The 18,256-nt window shown below is 51.1% G+C and overlaps 1 protein-coding gene across 1 annotated transcript in view; it reads left to right on the top strand.

The window, feature by feature from the left end:
• Positions 1 to 205: 205 nt before the first annotated feature.
• LOC135895869 (all trans-polyprenyl-diphosphate synthase PDSS2-like) overlaps positions 206 to 18,256 on the top strand; it is a 38,323-nt gene continuing 20,272 nt past the window's right edge. Inside the window, exons 1-2 of the mRNA XM_065424075.2 lie at positions 206 to 1,128; positions 1,254 to 1,736. Of these exons, the coding sequence (XP_065280147.1) occupies positions 1,423 to 1,736 (314 nt within the window). The 5' untranslated portion in view covers positions 206 to 1,128; positions 1,254 to 1,422. The remainder of the gene's footprint in view (positions 1,129 to 1,253; positions 1,737 to 18,256) is intronic.

Below are 18,256 nucleotides of genomic sequence, written 5' to 3'. Positions count from 1 at the left end.
GCACATCTAAGCAACGCGACAGGGACTGGGGAACAACGCGGCCGCTCGAAAGACTTCCGCAGCGGAGGCGCCCTCGCGAGCAGCGTTTCTTTGCGTGAATGCGCGCAGGAAAGGGACACCCGGTAACGACGCCACTCCTCCACCAACAAGCACCGCTCCTCACCGGCAGCAGGACAACAGGGCCCGGCGGGCCACTTTCACCGGCCAACTTGGTGAAAGCAGCGCGCGCCCAAAAGCAAGCAGCGCCCGAAAAGCCGCTCGGCAGGGTTATCACCCTCTTGTGCGCGCGCGGTGGAGAACGCGGCGGCCCGCCGTTCTTTCCGCGCCTGCATGTACGTACTACGCGGTACTACGTAGCCGCGTGGCCCACATTTTTTTCGGCCAGCTGGGCCGGCCCTTCTCTTCTCGTGCATCTCGTTTCTTTCTTTCTTCGGCGTGTACGGCAGTGGCGAGAAGATGACGCTCGCAAACTCCTCACCCCGCTAGCCCTCCCCTCCCACCACCCTCTCGTCTTCCACAAGCCGGCAAAGCCTTCCTCGAAGACGACGCCTGCTACGCGCGAATCGTACCAGAACACACGCACGCCTCCTGTGTGTCTACGGGCTCTTTCTTTCTTGTGCCGTCGACGTTCGTTCCCTGCGGGCCGTCGCGGACGACGCCGAAAGTGACCACGCCGCCGACCGCGGCCCAGTCGACGTCAGCAACGCTCCAGGCACGTCGCCTTCGACTTCCACCGGCTCCACCGCCCCTCTCACCAGCAGCTCCGGGGCATCATCATTCGGTACGAGCACGCAGAACGGGTCCGGTCGCCGCCAGAAACAGCGCGCCGCGGTGTGCGCGGCGCCTGCCTTCTCGTCGTTCCCGCCGTTCCTGGCGTCGTCGCAGTTCTGGACGGACAGCGCGGCTCTTTGTGGCTGCACATTTCGCTTCCCGGCGTGCGTTTTCGGACTGGTGACGCAGGTGTACGTGCGCCCACCCGTGACGGCACATTCGGCCGACTTCTTGGCTTACTGCGTGAAACGCACCCGCCCGCTCGACCCACGTGGTCCTTCCGAACTCGCACGACAACGCGGACGAAGCACCCGACGCCACGGACAACGTCGTTCCTGGAAGGGCCAGTGCGAAAAGGTGATGGTATACCGCCGATGCGGCGCTTGGAAAAAGTCTTAGCCCAAGTAAACTGCCCCCCCGCGGACGTCACACTTATCTCGCCCACAGAGGAACAGTGATTCAGCACGCTCTCTCTTTTTCAGGCAGCGATTTCTGTTCCCGACATCCCCTCCTCGACGTCACAGTTCTTCGCTGGACAGGCTCGGCTACTCTCACTAGAGCAGCGCGTGAGTCTTGCCAAGAGCCGGCTGTGTCGCGCGACAGCTTTCTTACGTGATACGCCGTGCGGTGCTGTGAAAGTGCGGAGTCAGAATGGCTTCCGGAAGGAGCCGGCTTCTGTGTCCCAAACTGCGCCACGCCGCCTCGGTGACTTGCGGCGGCGCGACGGCCTCGGCGCGCGACCATCCGCAGCACCAGCAGCGGAGGTGCGCGTGGTCTACACCGTCGCGATCGGCGGCGCCCAGCTCGCTGCGACTCAACCATGCCATCCAGTGTGCCGAGAAGCTGACGGGCCACAACACCAGCCGCATCTCGGAGAAGCTGATGAACATGGGCGAACTGCACACATTCCTGGGCACCGTGGCCAAGATGATGGGAAGCCAGCACCCCATCGTGGATTCCGTGAAGTGAGTCCGCCGACGCGTGCCTTTGGTTCGCGCATGGCATATTTGGTGTTTGCGTGTAAACGTCCCTGGGTTATTGCTCTCGCGCGGGGAAGCGGATCCAAGGTAAGTGCAGTGATGACCAACAGTTCTTTTAGTAGTAGTAGTAGTAGTAGTAGTAGTAGTAGTAGTAGTAGTATTTGTGTCGAAGCAAGATGGATAACTTGGCTACGTAAGCGCACTTTGGAAACTTTGCTTTTGGGCAGGACGCGCTGCTAAAGCTTGATCTGGCAAAGCCACCGACCGTCAGGCTTCTAACAACCTATTTCGGCGATATTGCGTGTTTCTTTCTTTTTTTTTTCTGGGAAAGTACTGGGTAGTACATACGCTTGTCTTCTAATGCTATCTGTACACTGGTGAATGCAGAAATTGTGTGTTAACTGAATATACTCACGAGCTAGTTAACCACTGGAAAAGCGTGTCCGATAGACGCTGATATGTATGAAATTTACGGGAATTGTCGTCTCAAGATAACGCACGGCATATGAGAGACACCGTATGGTGGGTAGCTGCAGTTTGATTACGACTACCCCGTGGTTCTTTGTTTAACGAGCTCGTAACTACACCAGCGTTTCTTGCAGTTGGGGTGCCATTGCTGCCCCGGCTACTTTCCAGCGCTGCACAGCGCGAGCTATCCGATTGGTGCCCGGATAGAAAGATCTCAACGATTACGAAACGAACAAAAAGAAAAACGCCCTTTGATGACCAAAGTATACGTCGCCCACGCGTGTTTCAACATTTAAAGGAGCGAGGACTCGGAAACCGCGTTTTCGCGCGTCCCTGATATCGGCGGTTCGATCTGTCGAGCCCGCGACGCGCCTCCGCCCCGGCAGGCAAAGCACAAGGGAAGCGGCCAGCTGCCGATTCGCGTTTCCCGCCGTGTGAATCGCGTGCATGTGGGTCAGCCGGCGGCACCGCGGGGCAGGACGTCAAGGAAGGAGAGCACGACGCCGCCCCGGTAGACGGCCTTCCGCGTGCCTCGCAACCCTTCTTCTTCTCTTTCTTTTTTTTTGCGCGGTGGAAAATTCCTGCGAAAGAAATACGGAGGAACGTTGTCAGTGCATGATGGGAGGCTCCGTGGCCAGGTGTGGCTCTCGGCCTGGACAATAGGGCTAGCTTCGGGGTGCGCATGACCGCCTCGAAGCCACGTACCCCTTTGTTTTCAGGCGGGTGCCTTCACATTCCTCCGTTCTCTCGTTCGGCGAAGGTCACCGCGCTTCTCCCCCCCGCACTGAGCGGGAAAGATGTATGGTTGCGTCCAAGAGCGCAGAGGCGCGAGCTTCCATGAAGGCTGAGTCAGTGCTGTGGAATCCGAGGAATACTGCACTCTTGAACACCACTATTATAGTAGTCGTGTGTTGGATGCGTCGTCTTCTTTCATCCTGCTGCAGTCCTTTCTCGTGCGCATTTTTAGCCGCAGCTTTTGCTGTCCTCCGGCGTGACTTTGCACGTGTCTTTTTTTTTTTTGCTGTCTGCCGTGTTCTTCAGCATATGTAAATCTCGCACTCTTTCGACAGCCCGGCGATGCACGTCACAGCGAATCCTCATTCATAGCTTTCAAGACACTGGGCTGCAGATTACACGGATCACGAAACTTGTGATCCTCCAACTTGGCAGGTGCGATTAGGCTAGCGAAACCGTGGAGTTCCTTACAAAAGCAGGGAGCTCCGACGCTGTGGGAACTGCAAGAAACGGCTGTTTCCCCAGCATGTGGCAATAGTTGGCGGTACGTGCATTTTGTCACAAACTTGGTCCTTCTCGACCATGTGTGAGGCTCACTTAGACGGAGAAATGCAATCTGTGAACCAGAGTTCGAGGCTGGAAATCTTTAGGTGGCGCTCACTATTTTGGAAATCGTTTGTGGCAGGAAAGCAGCGAATAGACACAACAAGCATATACAGATAAGGTGTTTCGTTCTTTTCAGGCGTCAGTTTTTCGAATGCTGACTGCTGGGAGTGCCCGAACATTCGAAAACACGCATGAATGAAGCGTTCTGTAAATCAAGACTGACAAGTGCGCGTCCACTTCTTCTGGTTGCTTTGGCGAAACAACTCATCTATGTCGACAACCGGCGTCGTGGTCTTCGTAGTTGCATTGTAGTGGCGTTAGTCAAATGTGCCCACTTCTTCGTCCTCCTCTGTCACCACGTGACTTGCTGTAATTCGTTTCAAAAGAATAATACAGTTGAAAACCAGCGTTCTACTTTTGTCCCCGTCTTTTTTGTAGCTCGGCTCTTTCCCATATTTCGTTACGCGCTGGAAGTGTCCTTGTAGAAATTCCGACTAGCCCAACCTTCTGCCTTGGAATATCCGGAACTTTCGAATACCGAATCGTATTTCGTCTAACTCGATTCGCTCTTCTAATATTGACACGTGTACTTATTTATCTTTCTTCTCGGGGGATACATTTCGCCCACTAACAACTTGAAGTTATCACTCAGCGCAAGCCGCGCCCGCATGATCGGAACTTACTGGAATGTTATCGATGGTTTAATCTGTTGTCACTGAACCCCGTGTAATCTGATTTCTGGAAGACAGACGGGCACCAGCGATTACTCCAGAACTTCCGGTACTCGTGTATACAAGGCGACGCGCTTGACCCGCAGATGAGATTTCGACGATCGTCGACTGTGTTCGCTGCTATCGTTGTGCTTCAAGTGTAGCCTGTTCTTGTAGGCGCAGGTTCGCCCAATAAAACACTAGTTTGGCTATTCACAGTTTTACAACTGTGTTCTTTACAGCTACTACTACGTGACAACCGTTGCCATTCGTAAATGCGAATATTTGGTGCCCAAGTTTCTTGAAAGTGTTAAATTGTCAGCCATGCAGCATCGAACGAAATGGGAGCAATAGTGTATTGAATTTATCTCTTTGGCGGCCCTTGTAGATAAATAAAGCTAAAGAAGTTACATATTGGCAGTGACATAGCCAGAAATTAATTACGGGGGGTTTTTTCGCCGACAACTACCACTCATCTCTCTCTCTCTACACAAGGATGAGCTCCCCGGACAAGATTGCTTCAACAACGAGAATGCACGTTCTGCAGCCACTTCGCATGCAATCATGCCATCATCCTGATGCTATTTTTAAAAATGATGAAATTAAAAAAAAGGTAAAAATTTTCTTTATGGATTTATGCATTTATATCATCTATGTGTCGATGACCTCGCTGGCACATGACTTGGAAAAACGAACAGCGCTAAGAACAGGGCCATACAAAAACAAGACAGCGCACGGTCGTGCGCCTTCACATTTGCAGGGGAGACTTGCTGCAGCCAAGGTAACAGCAGAGATCGTCGTTGCTTTCCATGCTTTCTAGTGAGTAGTACTGCCACGTCTACGTACGGGAGTGGGCGGGGGCACTATTTTGCAAGGTTCCTATCACTCAATCGCCCTTTCGGTGATGTGTGGCATGATATATTATTGGAGATTTAGAAGTAAAGGAACGGAGCTTTGCGCTAGAACTTCGATAGTGTCACGTGATGCAAGTTTCACTCAGTTTTCGTGGCCTGCTGTCCGACTTGTTCGAAAAGATGTTTGGCGATCATGGTATTGTAGTCATCACGAGACGCGTACTGCTACTTTATCACACTCGGGAACTGATGCGGCAGAGGGTCCGAAGCAAAGCTGCTTCCTGCTTAGAAGACTTTGTGAAAATTACGGCATCCCTCGTTCGCGGTAATATAAGGGCCAGTAGCTCCGAGGGATTTGAAAGCGTCGTGTCTCCGGACACCCGTCTATTCTGAAAATCGCTCAGTTAAGGTGGGCTCTCCCGCAGCAACGAGCACGTGCTACGACGGGGAAGATGAGCCACAGCTATGCGTCTGGCCCCGGCCATCTGGCGTTGAGCGATGGCGCAGTGACGAGATTCTCCCCACGTTTGTAATTATCCGCCGAGTTCACTCCTGTCACATCTTATGCCCCTCCCCCATCTCCTCGTATCTATCTATCATTCCACTCCCCTTCTTAACATTCTTTTCCATTAGTCACTGTCATACTCTTCCGTTTGTTGAGTGGCGTGGCCGCCGCTAACGTTCCTATATTCCTGTTTTTTTGTGTGTGGTCTTCGAGGCCGTTCTCCTATACCTGCCTTCCCACCTGTTTCTTGCGGCGGTTTCTTAGCTGCCCCGTTCACGATATATCTTGCCGTGCGCAAATCAGCGTTCTTTTAAAGCGAAGCTATTTTTTTTTTCTTCGAAAGTTTGCCCGCATCGAGGGTGGTTCAGAGCTTGTAATACATGGAATGAGCGTGGTAGAGAGGAAAGAAGACGTGAGAAACTCGTTTGGACCTTTTCACCGCGTCGAATATGCACGATGCCCTCTGGAGCACCGTGGGCGTTGATCACCACATTATCCTCTAGACAGCTGTAATCATCCGTGACCCCCAGCAAAACCACTGCAGAAATTGCAGCGCTTTCTTTCTACTATACCCAAGTCCAGAGGAGAGCTAGATGGAATGGTAGAGAGGAGGAGGACAGGAGGCAGAGAATGGGCAGTCGCGAAACCAGCGATAGCCGTGCCACTCTTCGCTCGGTGGATAAACTTAAGTTCTAGGTACGGTGACATGAGAGAGAATTGGTTCGACGTGAAAAAGGAAAGCCCTTGAGGGAGCATGGCTCAGCCAACACCACCTAGACAAGAGAAGGCCTGAGCGCTCTGCGGGTGACGTCACGGAGACTACACCGGCGGCGTGCTCGGGGATAGGGGTTGAATGAAGGGATCGCACACTTACGCGCAACGTTAACCGGAGCGCAGACATTGTTTATTCTTTTAGGCATAGTTTAGCAGATGGCCCGCAGAGCACAGAGCGTGTTCCAAAATTATGTTTATGCGAAACAATTGATGCGCTGCATCATTAAAAAGCCCGTCCATAAAAAAATGAAATGGCTCAACCTTAGGATTGAGAAGATTTCGGGTACATGATGACAGGTAGCACGGCTCGTATTGAAAAGTCGCAGTGCTCCCCTCTTCTTCAGAGTAGCATTGATTTATCGTCGGCGTCGAAGAGTTCGCCGCTCATGCGACCACAAAAGGTCCTCAACAAAATGTTAGCACTGCACCATAACATACATCCCATGAGTTCACTGCTGTGTTCTTCATATTCGGGACACATGTATTTATTCCACTCTAGATTAGGCTTTAAATGAATAAGTTCGCTTTCGAGGCATTATTACATACACTACCACAGTCCACATATTCACAACACATCAAATGAGTTTAGCAATGGAGATAAAAAGCATTCGTGCAACTATTTACGAGGAAACAGATGCTTTATTCCGCCGATATTCAGCTTTTTCTTCTTTGCGTTAGCACTGGCATCCAATGTTCTGTCATTAATTTGGCGCAAACATGAACACATGATTTTTCGGCCCCGATTTGTAATGGCTTTGGCAATTGGGCACACAGCACTTATTAGGCATATCCTGGCATGAGCGTAATCCGCAAGCTTGCCGTACACACAACCACAGCCCAAGCGCAGAGGCTACATGCAGGGTTGTGCGTGTAGCTCGGAAGCATGTCGCAGCATATGAGGACTGTTCATACCCCGCAGCTATCGAAGGTAGCGGCTGGGTTCCCGGAGCTAATCGAATTGTTATCGCCGTGGTCGCCCATTCGGTCTTCTCCGAACAGCCGGGGTTGTGTAGCCATTGTATGTCTACCGCGCATCATTTTCAACACAGGTGCGCCGCTCGTAGCTTCGTAGCACGCTGCACGGAACTTCTATGTGACCCTCTTTTGCGTGGCGTAGCTCAGGGGTGGCGGTAGGGGGGGGGGGGGAGGAATAGCCAGAAGGGCTTAAGTTCTCTAGAGGGTGTTGGCTCAGTGCCACATGACAACTCTCTCCTCCCCTTCAGGCTTTCCCTTTCATCCATGTCGCTCTTTCGGACGCTGTCCGAGCTTGGGCGAGTTGGTGTGACATTCTTTTTGAACAGCACAAAGGACGAGATGAGTGCACATACACAGCGCTATGTATGTGCACTCTTCTCGTGCTTTGTGCTGTTGAAAAAGAAGCTCTTTCCGAGCCCACCTCCTGAAACTTTCTGTTCCGTGGAAAAGGAGGGGGGGCTGTTGGATCCCCCCCACCCGCCGTGGTTGCTCAGTGGCTATGGTGTTAGGCTGCTGAGCACGAGGTCGCGAGATCGAATCCCGGCCACGGCGGCCGCATTTCGATGGGGGCGAAATGCGAAAACACCCGTGTACTTAGATTTAGGTGCACGTTAAAGAACCCCAGGTGGTCAAAATTTCCGGAGTCCCCCACTACGGCGTGCCTCATAATCAGAAAGTGGTTTTGGCACGTAAAACCCCATATATTATTATTATTGGATTCCCCCCCCCCCCCCCCCCCCCCTTGGCTACGCCAATGCATATTGGAACACGCTGTACACTGCTCGTGGGGCCGGAGTTTGCGGAGTAAACCGCGATCAGTCGCACTCACCGAATACTACGCAGTATGAGCCAAAACGACTTATTTATTATTAACACTCGATTGGGGCTTTTAGGGAATGCAGTTTGATACGTTCCGTGTAATGATATAAAATTTGTTAACGTGGTGAATATAGGATGTGAACTAAAGTTTTGTGTGAATTCGGAAAACGGCATTTAATTATTCTAAAGCTATACGACATGCGAGACAAACGACGCAGACGCTCTACAAAAACACTCTGCGTTGCAAATGTGCTTGCCATGATACAGAACGCGCACGTTTCACATGTGACATTGAACTATGCCTGCAACAGGTTCCTGCAATTTTGGTCTTCCGACGAAATTTAGGCAGTGAAAATAAATTACTCGCGAAACTACCAACCGCGCCGGGTTGCTGATGAGTTCGCATAAGAAACAATGGCTGCTGCGACCACACTGCATCAAACAACGTAGGTATGTACTATATATGGCTTGCAGGCGCGTCACTTCCGGTCCTTTCCGCGAGTGTGTCCGCCATTGCTAAGTACGAGGCTGCTCGCGCTGTTATACATATATAGTGAGCTGCGCTGCGCTGCTGCGTTGTTGCAGAACCAAGGCACGTGCTCGGATTGCCGTCATGTAAATTTGTGAAATGTTTATTTGCCGGGCCATAAGTAACACTGCCAAGAAGCCAAACTACGCAGACCCAGGTCAGCACCATTTACCGCAAATCTTAAAACAAGGCAGCGAAAACGCAACAATGTTTTCGGAAAAGAAAAAGTTGGTGCCTGTGGCTATCCCGGATAAATGGAAATCGTTTCCAGGAGACTTAAGACTTCTTTCCAGATTTAATCACTAGATTCATCGAAGGGGCAGCCAAAAGATTAGACAAAGAAAAAAACAAAGCGGGACGACAAACGCGTCGCGAGCTCCGAGTTTGCCGTCTCGTTTTCTTCGCCCCTGGGCCCTTGCGCTGCCCCTGACCACGACTCAGAACCAATACATCTGCGTACCTACAGCAATTTGTAGGCCTTAATTTATTGCGGAGTGACAAAGATCGCTGGCACCAACAGATAATTATGTCCACGAGCGTCGTAGCTCACCGAGAGGAGAAGCCTGCCAGTGCCAGCAATCGCTGCAGTGTGTACGTGCAACAATGTTTCATATCTTCCTGTCGCAATTTAGAACAAGAAATGGTGCAGTAGTTGCCTGGCTAACACGGCTGCCACTACATATAGAGGTACTGTGAATGGTTAAGGTATACCACAGAACTGAAGCTACTGCAAAAACGAGACCGCCTTTATGTTTATGACAATACAATGAAACGCAAAAGGATGTGCAATTAAGCTGTCGGGCATTATAAAAAGGAAACCTTGTTTATCGATCGTTATACAGAAAAAAAAAAGCTGGGACGCGCCTGGACTTTCGCTGTTGCATTAAAAACTGGGTGTGTCTCATACCGGGAAGTCGACGTATGCGCGAAGTGCTTTCTGAGAGTAAAGGCCGAGTGCTCGGCCACAGAAAAAAAAAAAGGAAAACGAATTGTTGTTTTCACCTCGGAACTTCTTTTCGTTTCCTTCCTTCCAGCAAGTGCACGTTTATTTATGCCGACAATGTTTGCCCCCTCCGCACAACGTTCTTCATGAACTAAAACGCCGTTTTCTTTGTTTTTTTGAATAATCAGCGCACATACTTCATTCCACGTCAGTTTCCCGTACTTGATTGCTCCCATACGTGCGCTCCTGTCGGAGTGTGCACGTACTACCGCGGCTACGCGGAAAACAGCTGCGTCACCGCCGTAAGCATTCTCTAATGTGCTGCGCTCATTCTGAAGTTGCAGGCGCGGCGAGGGTGACTTCGCTGGCGATGCGCGCATCTGGCGGTGGTTTATTTTGTCGTGGCGGCAACACCAAATTTCTTTTCTTCCTAACAGCCTTGCACAATATAGCAGGTACTGCCCGCTATAGTGTAAGGCGGCTCTTTTCAGTGACGATTACGCCGCGAACACAATGGCCACGGTCCTCAAGAATGTCGGATGCATCGACACAAGCCTCGCTGTCTTAACTGTCCACGCTAGTGAACAATCGAATCTACGCGCCGTTATAAATCAGTATAAAGTGCGATGTTCGTCCACTTCATACACATGATTCCGCCGCTTCACATACAGCCCCGACATCCGGTCCATTTGCACCTTTCCCGCTTTTTCTCACTCGAGTTGTCCAAACATTTACAAGTTTTGGCGATATTTGGATAAGTGTAAGTAAATGTTTGTTTATTATTATTAGGATATACGGTAGAAAAAATTGCGGCTGACCGCACTGTAACTGTCGAGCGCGCCAGGATGAAGGTGTTAAAGCCGTTAAAATGACAGAGAGATGACAGCAGAAAGAATATAGTAATAGAAGGCAACTATTTACGTATATGCAATAGAGTGGCAGTCAGTCAATCAATAACTTTATTGAGGTCCTGAGGGGGTTTAAGCCGTTGGAGATCGCACGCGGGGAGCTCCTTGGGCCGAAACCGTAGGCGACGCCCAATTCGGGACGGGAACGTGGTGAGGCTCCGCCAGTTCTTGGGCCCTCTGGACGGCCTTAGTTGGAGTTTGAGATCCGGGCTTTTGAGGGCTTCTTCCCATTCGGGCTCACTGGAGAAAGGGCCCTCTGGTAACGCGGTACATTGCCAAAGCATGTGCGAGAGTGAGCAATAGAGTTCTGGGCAGTCTGCGCAATTTGCCGGGATTTCTGAATTGTAGTGGCTTAGTAGGCCTCGTGACGGATACGAGTCCGTTTGCAGCATTCGAAACGCGGCCGCCTGCGCGCGTTCGAGTTTGGCGTGCAGGACCAGGTATTTCATTCTGCCTTTTCGGTAGTGTGAGGTGATTTCTTGGTAAGTGAGTAGCGGGTCATTAAACTGAATGTGCAGCCCCTCGGAGGCCGTGGGACCGTCGCGGCGGGCAAGTTCTCGCGCACGGTCGTGGACCGTTTCATTGAGGTTGGGTTTTTGCGGGTGAATGTCTTTCCTCATGTAAGCGGGGAACCAGGAGAGGCATCGTTTGCACTCTTTTGAGCTCGCTAGTAGTATATGCGTTACCTCTTTCGATACGTTGCCGCTTTCGTAAGCCCGAATTGCAGCACGCGAATCCGTAAGGACATGGGTAAATGTGGGGTCTGCCATGGCGATGGCTACGGCTATCTATTCTGCTTTAGCGCTGGTGGTCGATTTAACCGATGTCGATGGTCGTAACGTTCCGTTGCCGTCCACAACTGCTATCGCGAAAGTTGATGTATTGCCGTACTGGGCCGCGTCCACAAATGCGGTGGCTTCACGATCCGCGTCGGTGCGGTCGAGAATCGCGCGGGCGCGGGCCCGGCGCCTGCCCACGTTGTATAGTGGGTGGAAGTTTCTGGGAAACGGTGAGACTCTGTAGTTGTCTCTAATGTCACTCGGTAGGGTAATAGCGTGCTCGAGATAGGGAGATGGGGAGACATTAGCTTCGCTTAGAATTAGTCTACCGGCTTTGGACGAGGATAGGCGGAGTATTTGCGCCATAGTCTGAGCCTCGATCACTTCGTCGATGTTGTTGTGCATGCCTAGCTGATAGAGTGGCAAGATAAAATTTTATTCGTAGTTCCTTTGTGGAGATCTCCGCACTCATCGGCACTGCTTAGTATAAGTGCACGTGCACACGGCTTCATTTATATAGTAATATATTTATGTATGTATGATAAGAAGAAAGATGCGCATGAAACAAAAAAAGAAGAAAAAGAACCCGAAAACACTTATGGCATTCACATATCCGTTGCTTCACTTTTTCTTAAAAGAAAATAAAACACAATGCCCTCCATGGTACGGCACAAAGTGTCGCAACCGCGGGCCTAAAGCGAGACTTTCAGAATGTCCTCCAATGTCGGTGCGTGCTAAATGTCCATCTAATGATGGTCTCGTTTAAGCACCGCGGGCACGCACCAAGCACGTGGTCTATAATATCCGGTACAGTGTGGCTCTCACAGTCCAGGCTATCTGCACGGCTGATGACGATAGTGTCGAGCAAAGGGCAAGCCATATCTCAAGCTGTGTAGGACTCTCTTAAAGATGTTTGCACCCTTTGGGGCTTGTCCCACAACAACAATCACCATCTGTCTTGCTTGCGTTTCCTTTCTTGAAAACTCAGCGCTCGCTACTTTCCAGTCGAGAATGCTGTGTCACGCGGATAACGCGCAAGCCTTTCGTGACTTGCGTAGAGTTCCAAATTACTATAACTAGTGGGAAAGCTGGCGCTGCGATTGTTCAGTTCAGCTATCCTGGGAATGATGAGAAGTATAGGCTACGGATTGGTATTCTGTTGATTGGCGAACTAGTCTACAGTTTTGGTTTCACTCCAAGCGCAGTTGCTATAACCCGCAGTGGGGCAGTGCGCCGCAAAGCTGTCTGCCTTTGTGCTGTTCGAAGTGGCGATAGCGCGCTGAGCCAGCGGCTGGGACGATGTTTGTGTCGCGGTGTGGTGACGAAGCCCAGGCGAGAAAGTGACGGCATCGTAAACGTTGAAAGAATATGTTTTGACGGTTTTGATCTTGATTTGTTAAGTGTGTTAGGTTGGCGCCGTAGCGTCACGTGCCTTACCAAACTTCAGAAGAGCAAAAGAAGCTACTACTGATACAACCACGATACTACGTACATATTCAATGCTTAGAACCTTTAAAGCACGTAGGAAACGTGGCGTGACAACTAATATGCTTAAGTAAGGCTTTCATTAAAATGCGTCGCGATTGTGCACGTACTGGTGTTTTCTTCTGGGATGACTGATCGGGCCGGCGTTTACCGGTTCACCGGTTATATGCCCTGTGCATTCGATGGCCTTCCCAGCTCGATTAGTTTCTCTTAATGTCAAATAGAATAGCGGCTTTACCCATTTGCTTTATGATCCACACTGCTCTCTTCCTCTCTCTTGCCGTTGTCGCTCTTTGCGCGGTCAGCATGAAGATGCAACTTACTGTTTTGCTACAGCTGTTTGGCTTCTTCTACATGCTTATATTTGCCGTGTGGGCCTTAAAGCTGTAAAGTCTAGCTGCGCACATGTGTTCGGTTTTTAATAACCTGCCAGTAACTTTTTTACTACTAGTGATGCTGAGTGCAATTAAAATACGGCTGACTGCTTGCATAACGCATTTTGTTCACTACATAGTTTTACTTCTAGTGGCTTGACAATCAAATTTGAATCAGGACTTGATTACGCATTGCTTGTTTATGTGCTCATTGAAATGTGTGTTCCAGGACATTTGAGAACACAGACTTACTTGCGGTAGGAAAGGTTGCTGCTTCCTGGCTGTAGTCTGCTGTCACAAAATGGGTAAGAGAGAGAAGTGGTTCTTGAGGGGAAGGAGAAAAGGCTAGCGCTATTTTCTGCAACCCATGCGGGAGCACGGCTCAGCGCCAGCAGGGTGGAGGGGATGGGGTTAAAAGAGAGAGAGGGTAGGAGGGAGAAAGGTAGAGGGTCGTAGAGATGGAATCGAAGTAGTGGCCGATCAGGAAGCCCGAGGTGGTGGGATGGCCGTTAGGCCATCCGTCTTTGTAGAAATGTCCTATAGTCTCGCCGAGAGCCCCGACGAGTCGAGGTACTCGACGACACTTAGGAAGGCTGGTAGCTGATTACGACAGGGGAAGAGGATATCTTCCTGTCGTGAACATGGGAGCCCCAGGCGGTGGAACTCTTGCAGAAGTCGACCGCGGTGCTGCAGGTGAGCAGGGCAGGCCAGCAGGAGGTGTTCCAGAGTTTCTGGTTCACCACAGGAGGCACAGGCTGGCGAGGTGGCTTTCCCAATGCAAATGGGTAAGCGCAAAGCCACGCAATAACAGTGTGCACTTCAGAAGGAGCAGTACGTTAGCATAAGATGTAATAAAGCATACTCGTAGGGGGCCACAAGCGTTCCAGCTAGCACTGCAGCAGATGTGCTTAGAAGTACTTGAAGACGTTCAGCAACCGTGACAGCGGACGCATGCTTTCGAATGAGCGAGATATATTGCAAGTGCCTGTCATCTGCGTGAAAAGTCTCGCGTTCGCAGCGAGCAGGCGTCGTAGGAGACGACACTTGTAGCATTCATCTCAAAGACGCAACACTTTCTTACAATACAAAATGTTTATTTCCATAAAAATACTTGATGAGTATTCTTATGTGAGCACATACACGGTTGTTATTGCTGTTGTAAAAATAATAATTCGCTGGCCCTGAATCGGGAGCAAAATTGCAGAACAATGCATACCCTGATGTTCCCTGTGGTAAACCGTGCTTCGATCTCAAAGACATATAAAGTTTACGTAATGTATTGTGCATTATATAATATACTGAAGAAATAAAATTAGACTTTACGCGAAAATATTTTAGTATAGCTTCGTTTACTGCGCCGGTCGCAAACGCCACTAGTCTAAAGATCGAAGTCAATCCGAAGCCTGCGCTTCCCATCATTTCCATGTAGGTTGAGGCAACGCTCAAGAGAGCCCCCGTAGACACTAGCGCCACATTTCCCTCTAGGGTAATTATTTCGAAATTCTATGGTGTCTGGGAAGTACCGGGTTCGCAGCTTTAAAGGAAGGAAATGCGGGCAAGACAGCTAATGATTACCGTTGTGGGACAAGATAAGCCTCAAAGGGCGTACACTTTTTAAAGAGTGAGTGCTTGCGTGGCTCCTTCGGATGCTGCGTGCTAATCCTGAGTCAAATCTCGGTATCCTGTAAAGGAAGGCGGCGACAAATGTAGCCTGGCCCTGAGCTGATTCTCAATATTTGCAGCAGTCTTACTTAGCAGTAGTCGCAAGGAGTCGGCCAGAGACGTAACCACATGCCATAATCACATGCATGGATCGTATTTTTGGTGCCGAATTGGAATGTCTATTTTAAACGGTAAGTTGACCGTAACATTGCCCGGCAAAAATTAGCTTTCGGCGTGTCAATTTAAGCAGACACACCGTGCACGAACTTTCGAGACGGCGTGGCGCAAAACTAACGTGACGACGCTGACGATGCGCCGGAAATACGCTCCATGTGGTTGCTCGCCCTACTGCAGTGGCTTACGGGAAAAAGCCGTCCTAGCCGACACAAGTCAAAAGGTTGATGCAACTCAGCCAAAGAATTGCACGGTATACAATCCCTTACCGCGTTCTTTTTAGACCAGCAGGCACGCACCGCGCGCACAAGGGTCTTGTATTCAAGAATCTCGATCGTCGAGGAAAAGCCGTATACATACACACACTGTGGTGCTGCTTTTCGTGACAGGCGTGAGAAAAGCGCGTGATACGCCACACGTATACGACGTGTGTACGTATACTTACACACTCGCTCGCGTGCGTCCTCCCCCCCTCCCCCCTCCACCAGCCGCAGGCTGAGTGGGTCCCACGTCGCGGGACTGACTGTTGTCGCTCGCGAGATCCTGTTTCGTGCCGAGCGCGGCTTCTCGCCCGACGGGTCGAGAGAGAGGCGCCGCGCGATCTTTGACACCGCTGAGCGACCAGCGCAACGGGGTTGTGCGCGGCACGATGAGGGTACGCACCGCTATTTCTGGAAAGAAAAGAGACCCGGACAGAGAGAGAGAGAGAGAGAGAGAAAGGATTGCGCCCCGCAACCGGCCCGTGCCCGTAGCCTATTCTGGCAACTACCCTCGTTGAACGAGTCCGCACGCATGCACGCAGGTTGAGGGGCGGGATGTTCCTGAGGATGGGGGAAGGATAACGGGCACCGATCGTTTCCTTTTCTTCCGAGCCGCTCTCGAAGATCGGCGCGCGACGCATGGTCGCCGGGTTCGATGACCGGCGGCGGCGGCGGCTGCTTGAGTGAGTCACACGTCCGCTCGAGAGTAAAAGTGGGACACAGTGGTCGCGAGCTGCCGGCTTGCTTCGCTCGCTGGGGAGCTTTGTCGTCGGGACCTCCGCGTAGCCTTGATTCGCATCTCTCGCCCGAACCACAGCATGCGGGCGGCGGGGGGAAGTGCGCTAGTCGGCACTGGGACCCCCGTTCCCCCCCCCCCCTCTCCTCCCCCACCCGCCGCTGATCGACGCGGAAATGACCATCAAGCGCACAAGCTCTGACGCGAGAGAGAACGTCGGCGAGAGCAGGGAGCAGCTCCTGTACACGGGAACTATGTTTTCTTTCTTTCTTTGTGCGCCCATTCGCGAGCTGAGGGTATGGAGAGAGCGTTACAATGTTGAATTTCTTGCCCGGTTTAGAAGAATGGGCCGGCGGTCGGCTGCTCGTATTTGATGAGTAGAGCGGAAAAGAACGTTACGGAAATAAAGAAGGAAATAGAAAACGAAGATTATAATATGAAAAAAAAGAAGAGCTGCGTATGTGTGTGGGGGAGGGGGGGAGGGGGAAACGACCTTTCTGGCACGCCCGTTCGTCTCCTCCCGCGACCCATAAGCGGCGTTTACATGAACGGAACAAGCGGCGCATCGCATTCCTAGCGCATCGCATCGATGCAAACATTGGTGAAACATGCGAATCGCGTGTCTCACGCGGTGCGTCTTAAACGTTGGCGTATCGCGTGGAGGGAGAGAGCAAAAGTGAGACGGCTTCCGACGTGCGCTCTCCTCCACTCACTGGTGGAAGCGCACTGCCCCAGAAACGGGCTCCGGCTAGCTTCCGGCGAAAGGGGACATGTGAACTCCGTCGCGTGGTGTTCTCGCGATACACTAATAAAAGCTATGCGGTAATGCCTTATTCGTGTAAACAAGGCCAATGAGTAGGTCCCACCGATTGGCACGAGATTATCGAGGTCGAAACTACAGACCTCCTCTGCACAGGCGAACGGTTACCAACGCAGATTTGTGGAAGTTTTAGAAACAGTATACCCAAGTGGCTTAGCGTACGCGAAACCCCAAATCTGTAGGATATGCATGGCGTTGCGCTGCTGGGCTCTAGGTCTCGGGTTCGATTCCGGTTGTTGCATTTCAGTGGGGGCGCGATGCGCAAAAGTACCCGTGTTACTTAGGTTAGGGTGCACGTCAAGGAACCTCAGCTGGTGAAAATCAATCCGTAGTCCCCCACTACGGCGCGCCTCGTAACCATTCAAGGCGCGCAGGTGCAGGCAGGCTGGCTGGCCAAAACGAGAACTAAGTTTTAAACAGCTCTTCGGTCGAACTTGTGCCTAGAGAGACAAGCTACACTCAAGTCACAACGATAGCGCCGAGCACACTGTCGTCGGTCATCGAATATTAACTTCAAGTGTACGCCCAACGTTTATGCATCCATCGCCGAACATTCCACAGCGCTATTCGCTTTCGATCAGTAGATGTGACTCCTTCTTCGCTGCAGAATAGGCGACAACGTTCAAGAGATTTCAGGCGCTGTAACGATAACTGCTTAACAGTGCTATAATCTGGTGAAAAATGGTCCCCGGCAAAGAAAAAGTAAAACAATTGTGCTCGCGACACAACGGTGTATAGTATGCCCTTCGCATCGCCTAAAACAAAGCTGCGGTTATGCGCAATAACATTTTGTTTACTGTATATTTCCGAAACTATCCTGCACCGTGCCATATCCTTGTGAATTAATCTTTATTTTTCTTTTTAGCCTGCACGCGTTTTCATTTTAGCAAGAACGCCATCGACATACGTGCGGGGATACACACTACCTCGCTTCAACGACCAACGCGTCAGACACGCACATGGCACTGTCTGGGATGCGCGCGCGCGCACACACACACACACACACACACACACACACACACACACACACGCACACACACACACACACACACACACACACACACACACACACACACACACACACACACACACACACACACACACACACACACACACACACACACACACGCACACACGCACGCACGCACGCACGCACGCACGCGCGCACACGCACACACGCACGCACGCACGCACACACACACACACACACACACACACACACATATATATATATCCGCCTCCTTAAGCCCAAATGTATCTACGGTGCACAATAGCTTTTCACGCTGGTTTTTATAACCAACTGATATGTTATGAGCGCGAAAAGCATTTTTTAAAAGTGTAAATACCATGGTTAGATTCCTTAAGCTGCATCACCATGTACGCAAAGGA

This window comes from Dermacentor albipictus, chromosome 4, assembly GCF_038994185.2.
Source record: "Dermacentor albipictus isolate Rhodes 1998 colony chromosome 4, USDA_Dalb.pri_finalv2, whole genome shotgun sequence".
In the NCBI taxonomy this organism is placed as follows: domain Eukaryota; kingdom Metazoa; phylum Arthropoda; class Arachnida; order Ixodida; family Ixodidae; genus Dermacentor; species Dermacentor albipictus.
The sequence above is the reverse complement of the archived record's forward strand: the minus strand, read 5'-3'. Positions and strand labels throughout refer to the sequence as shown.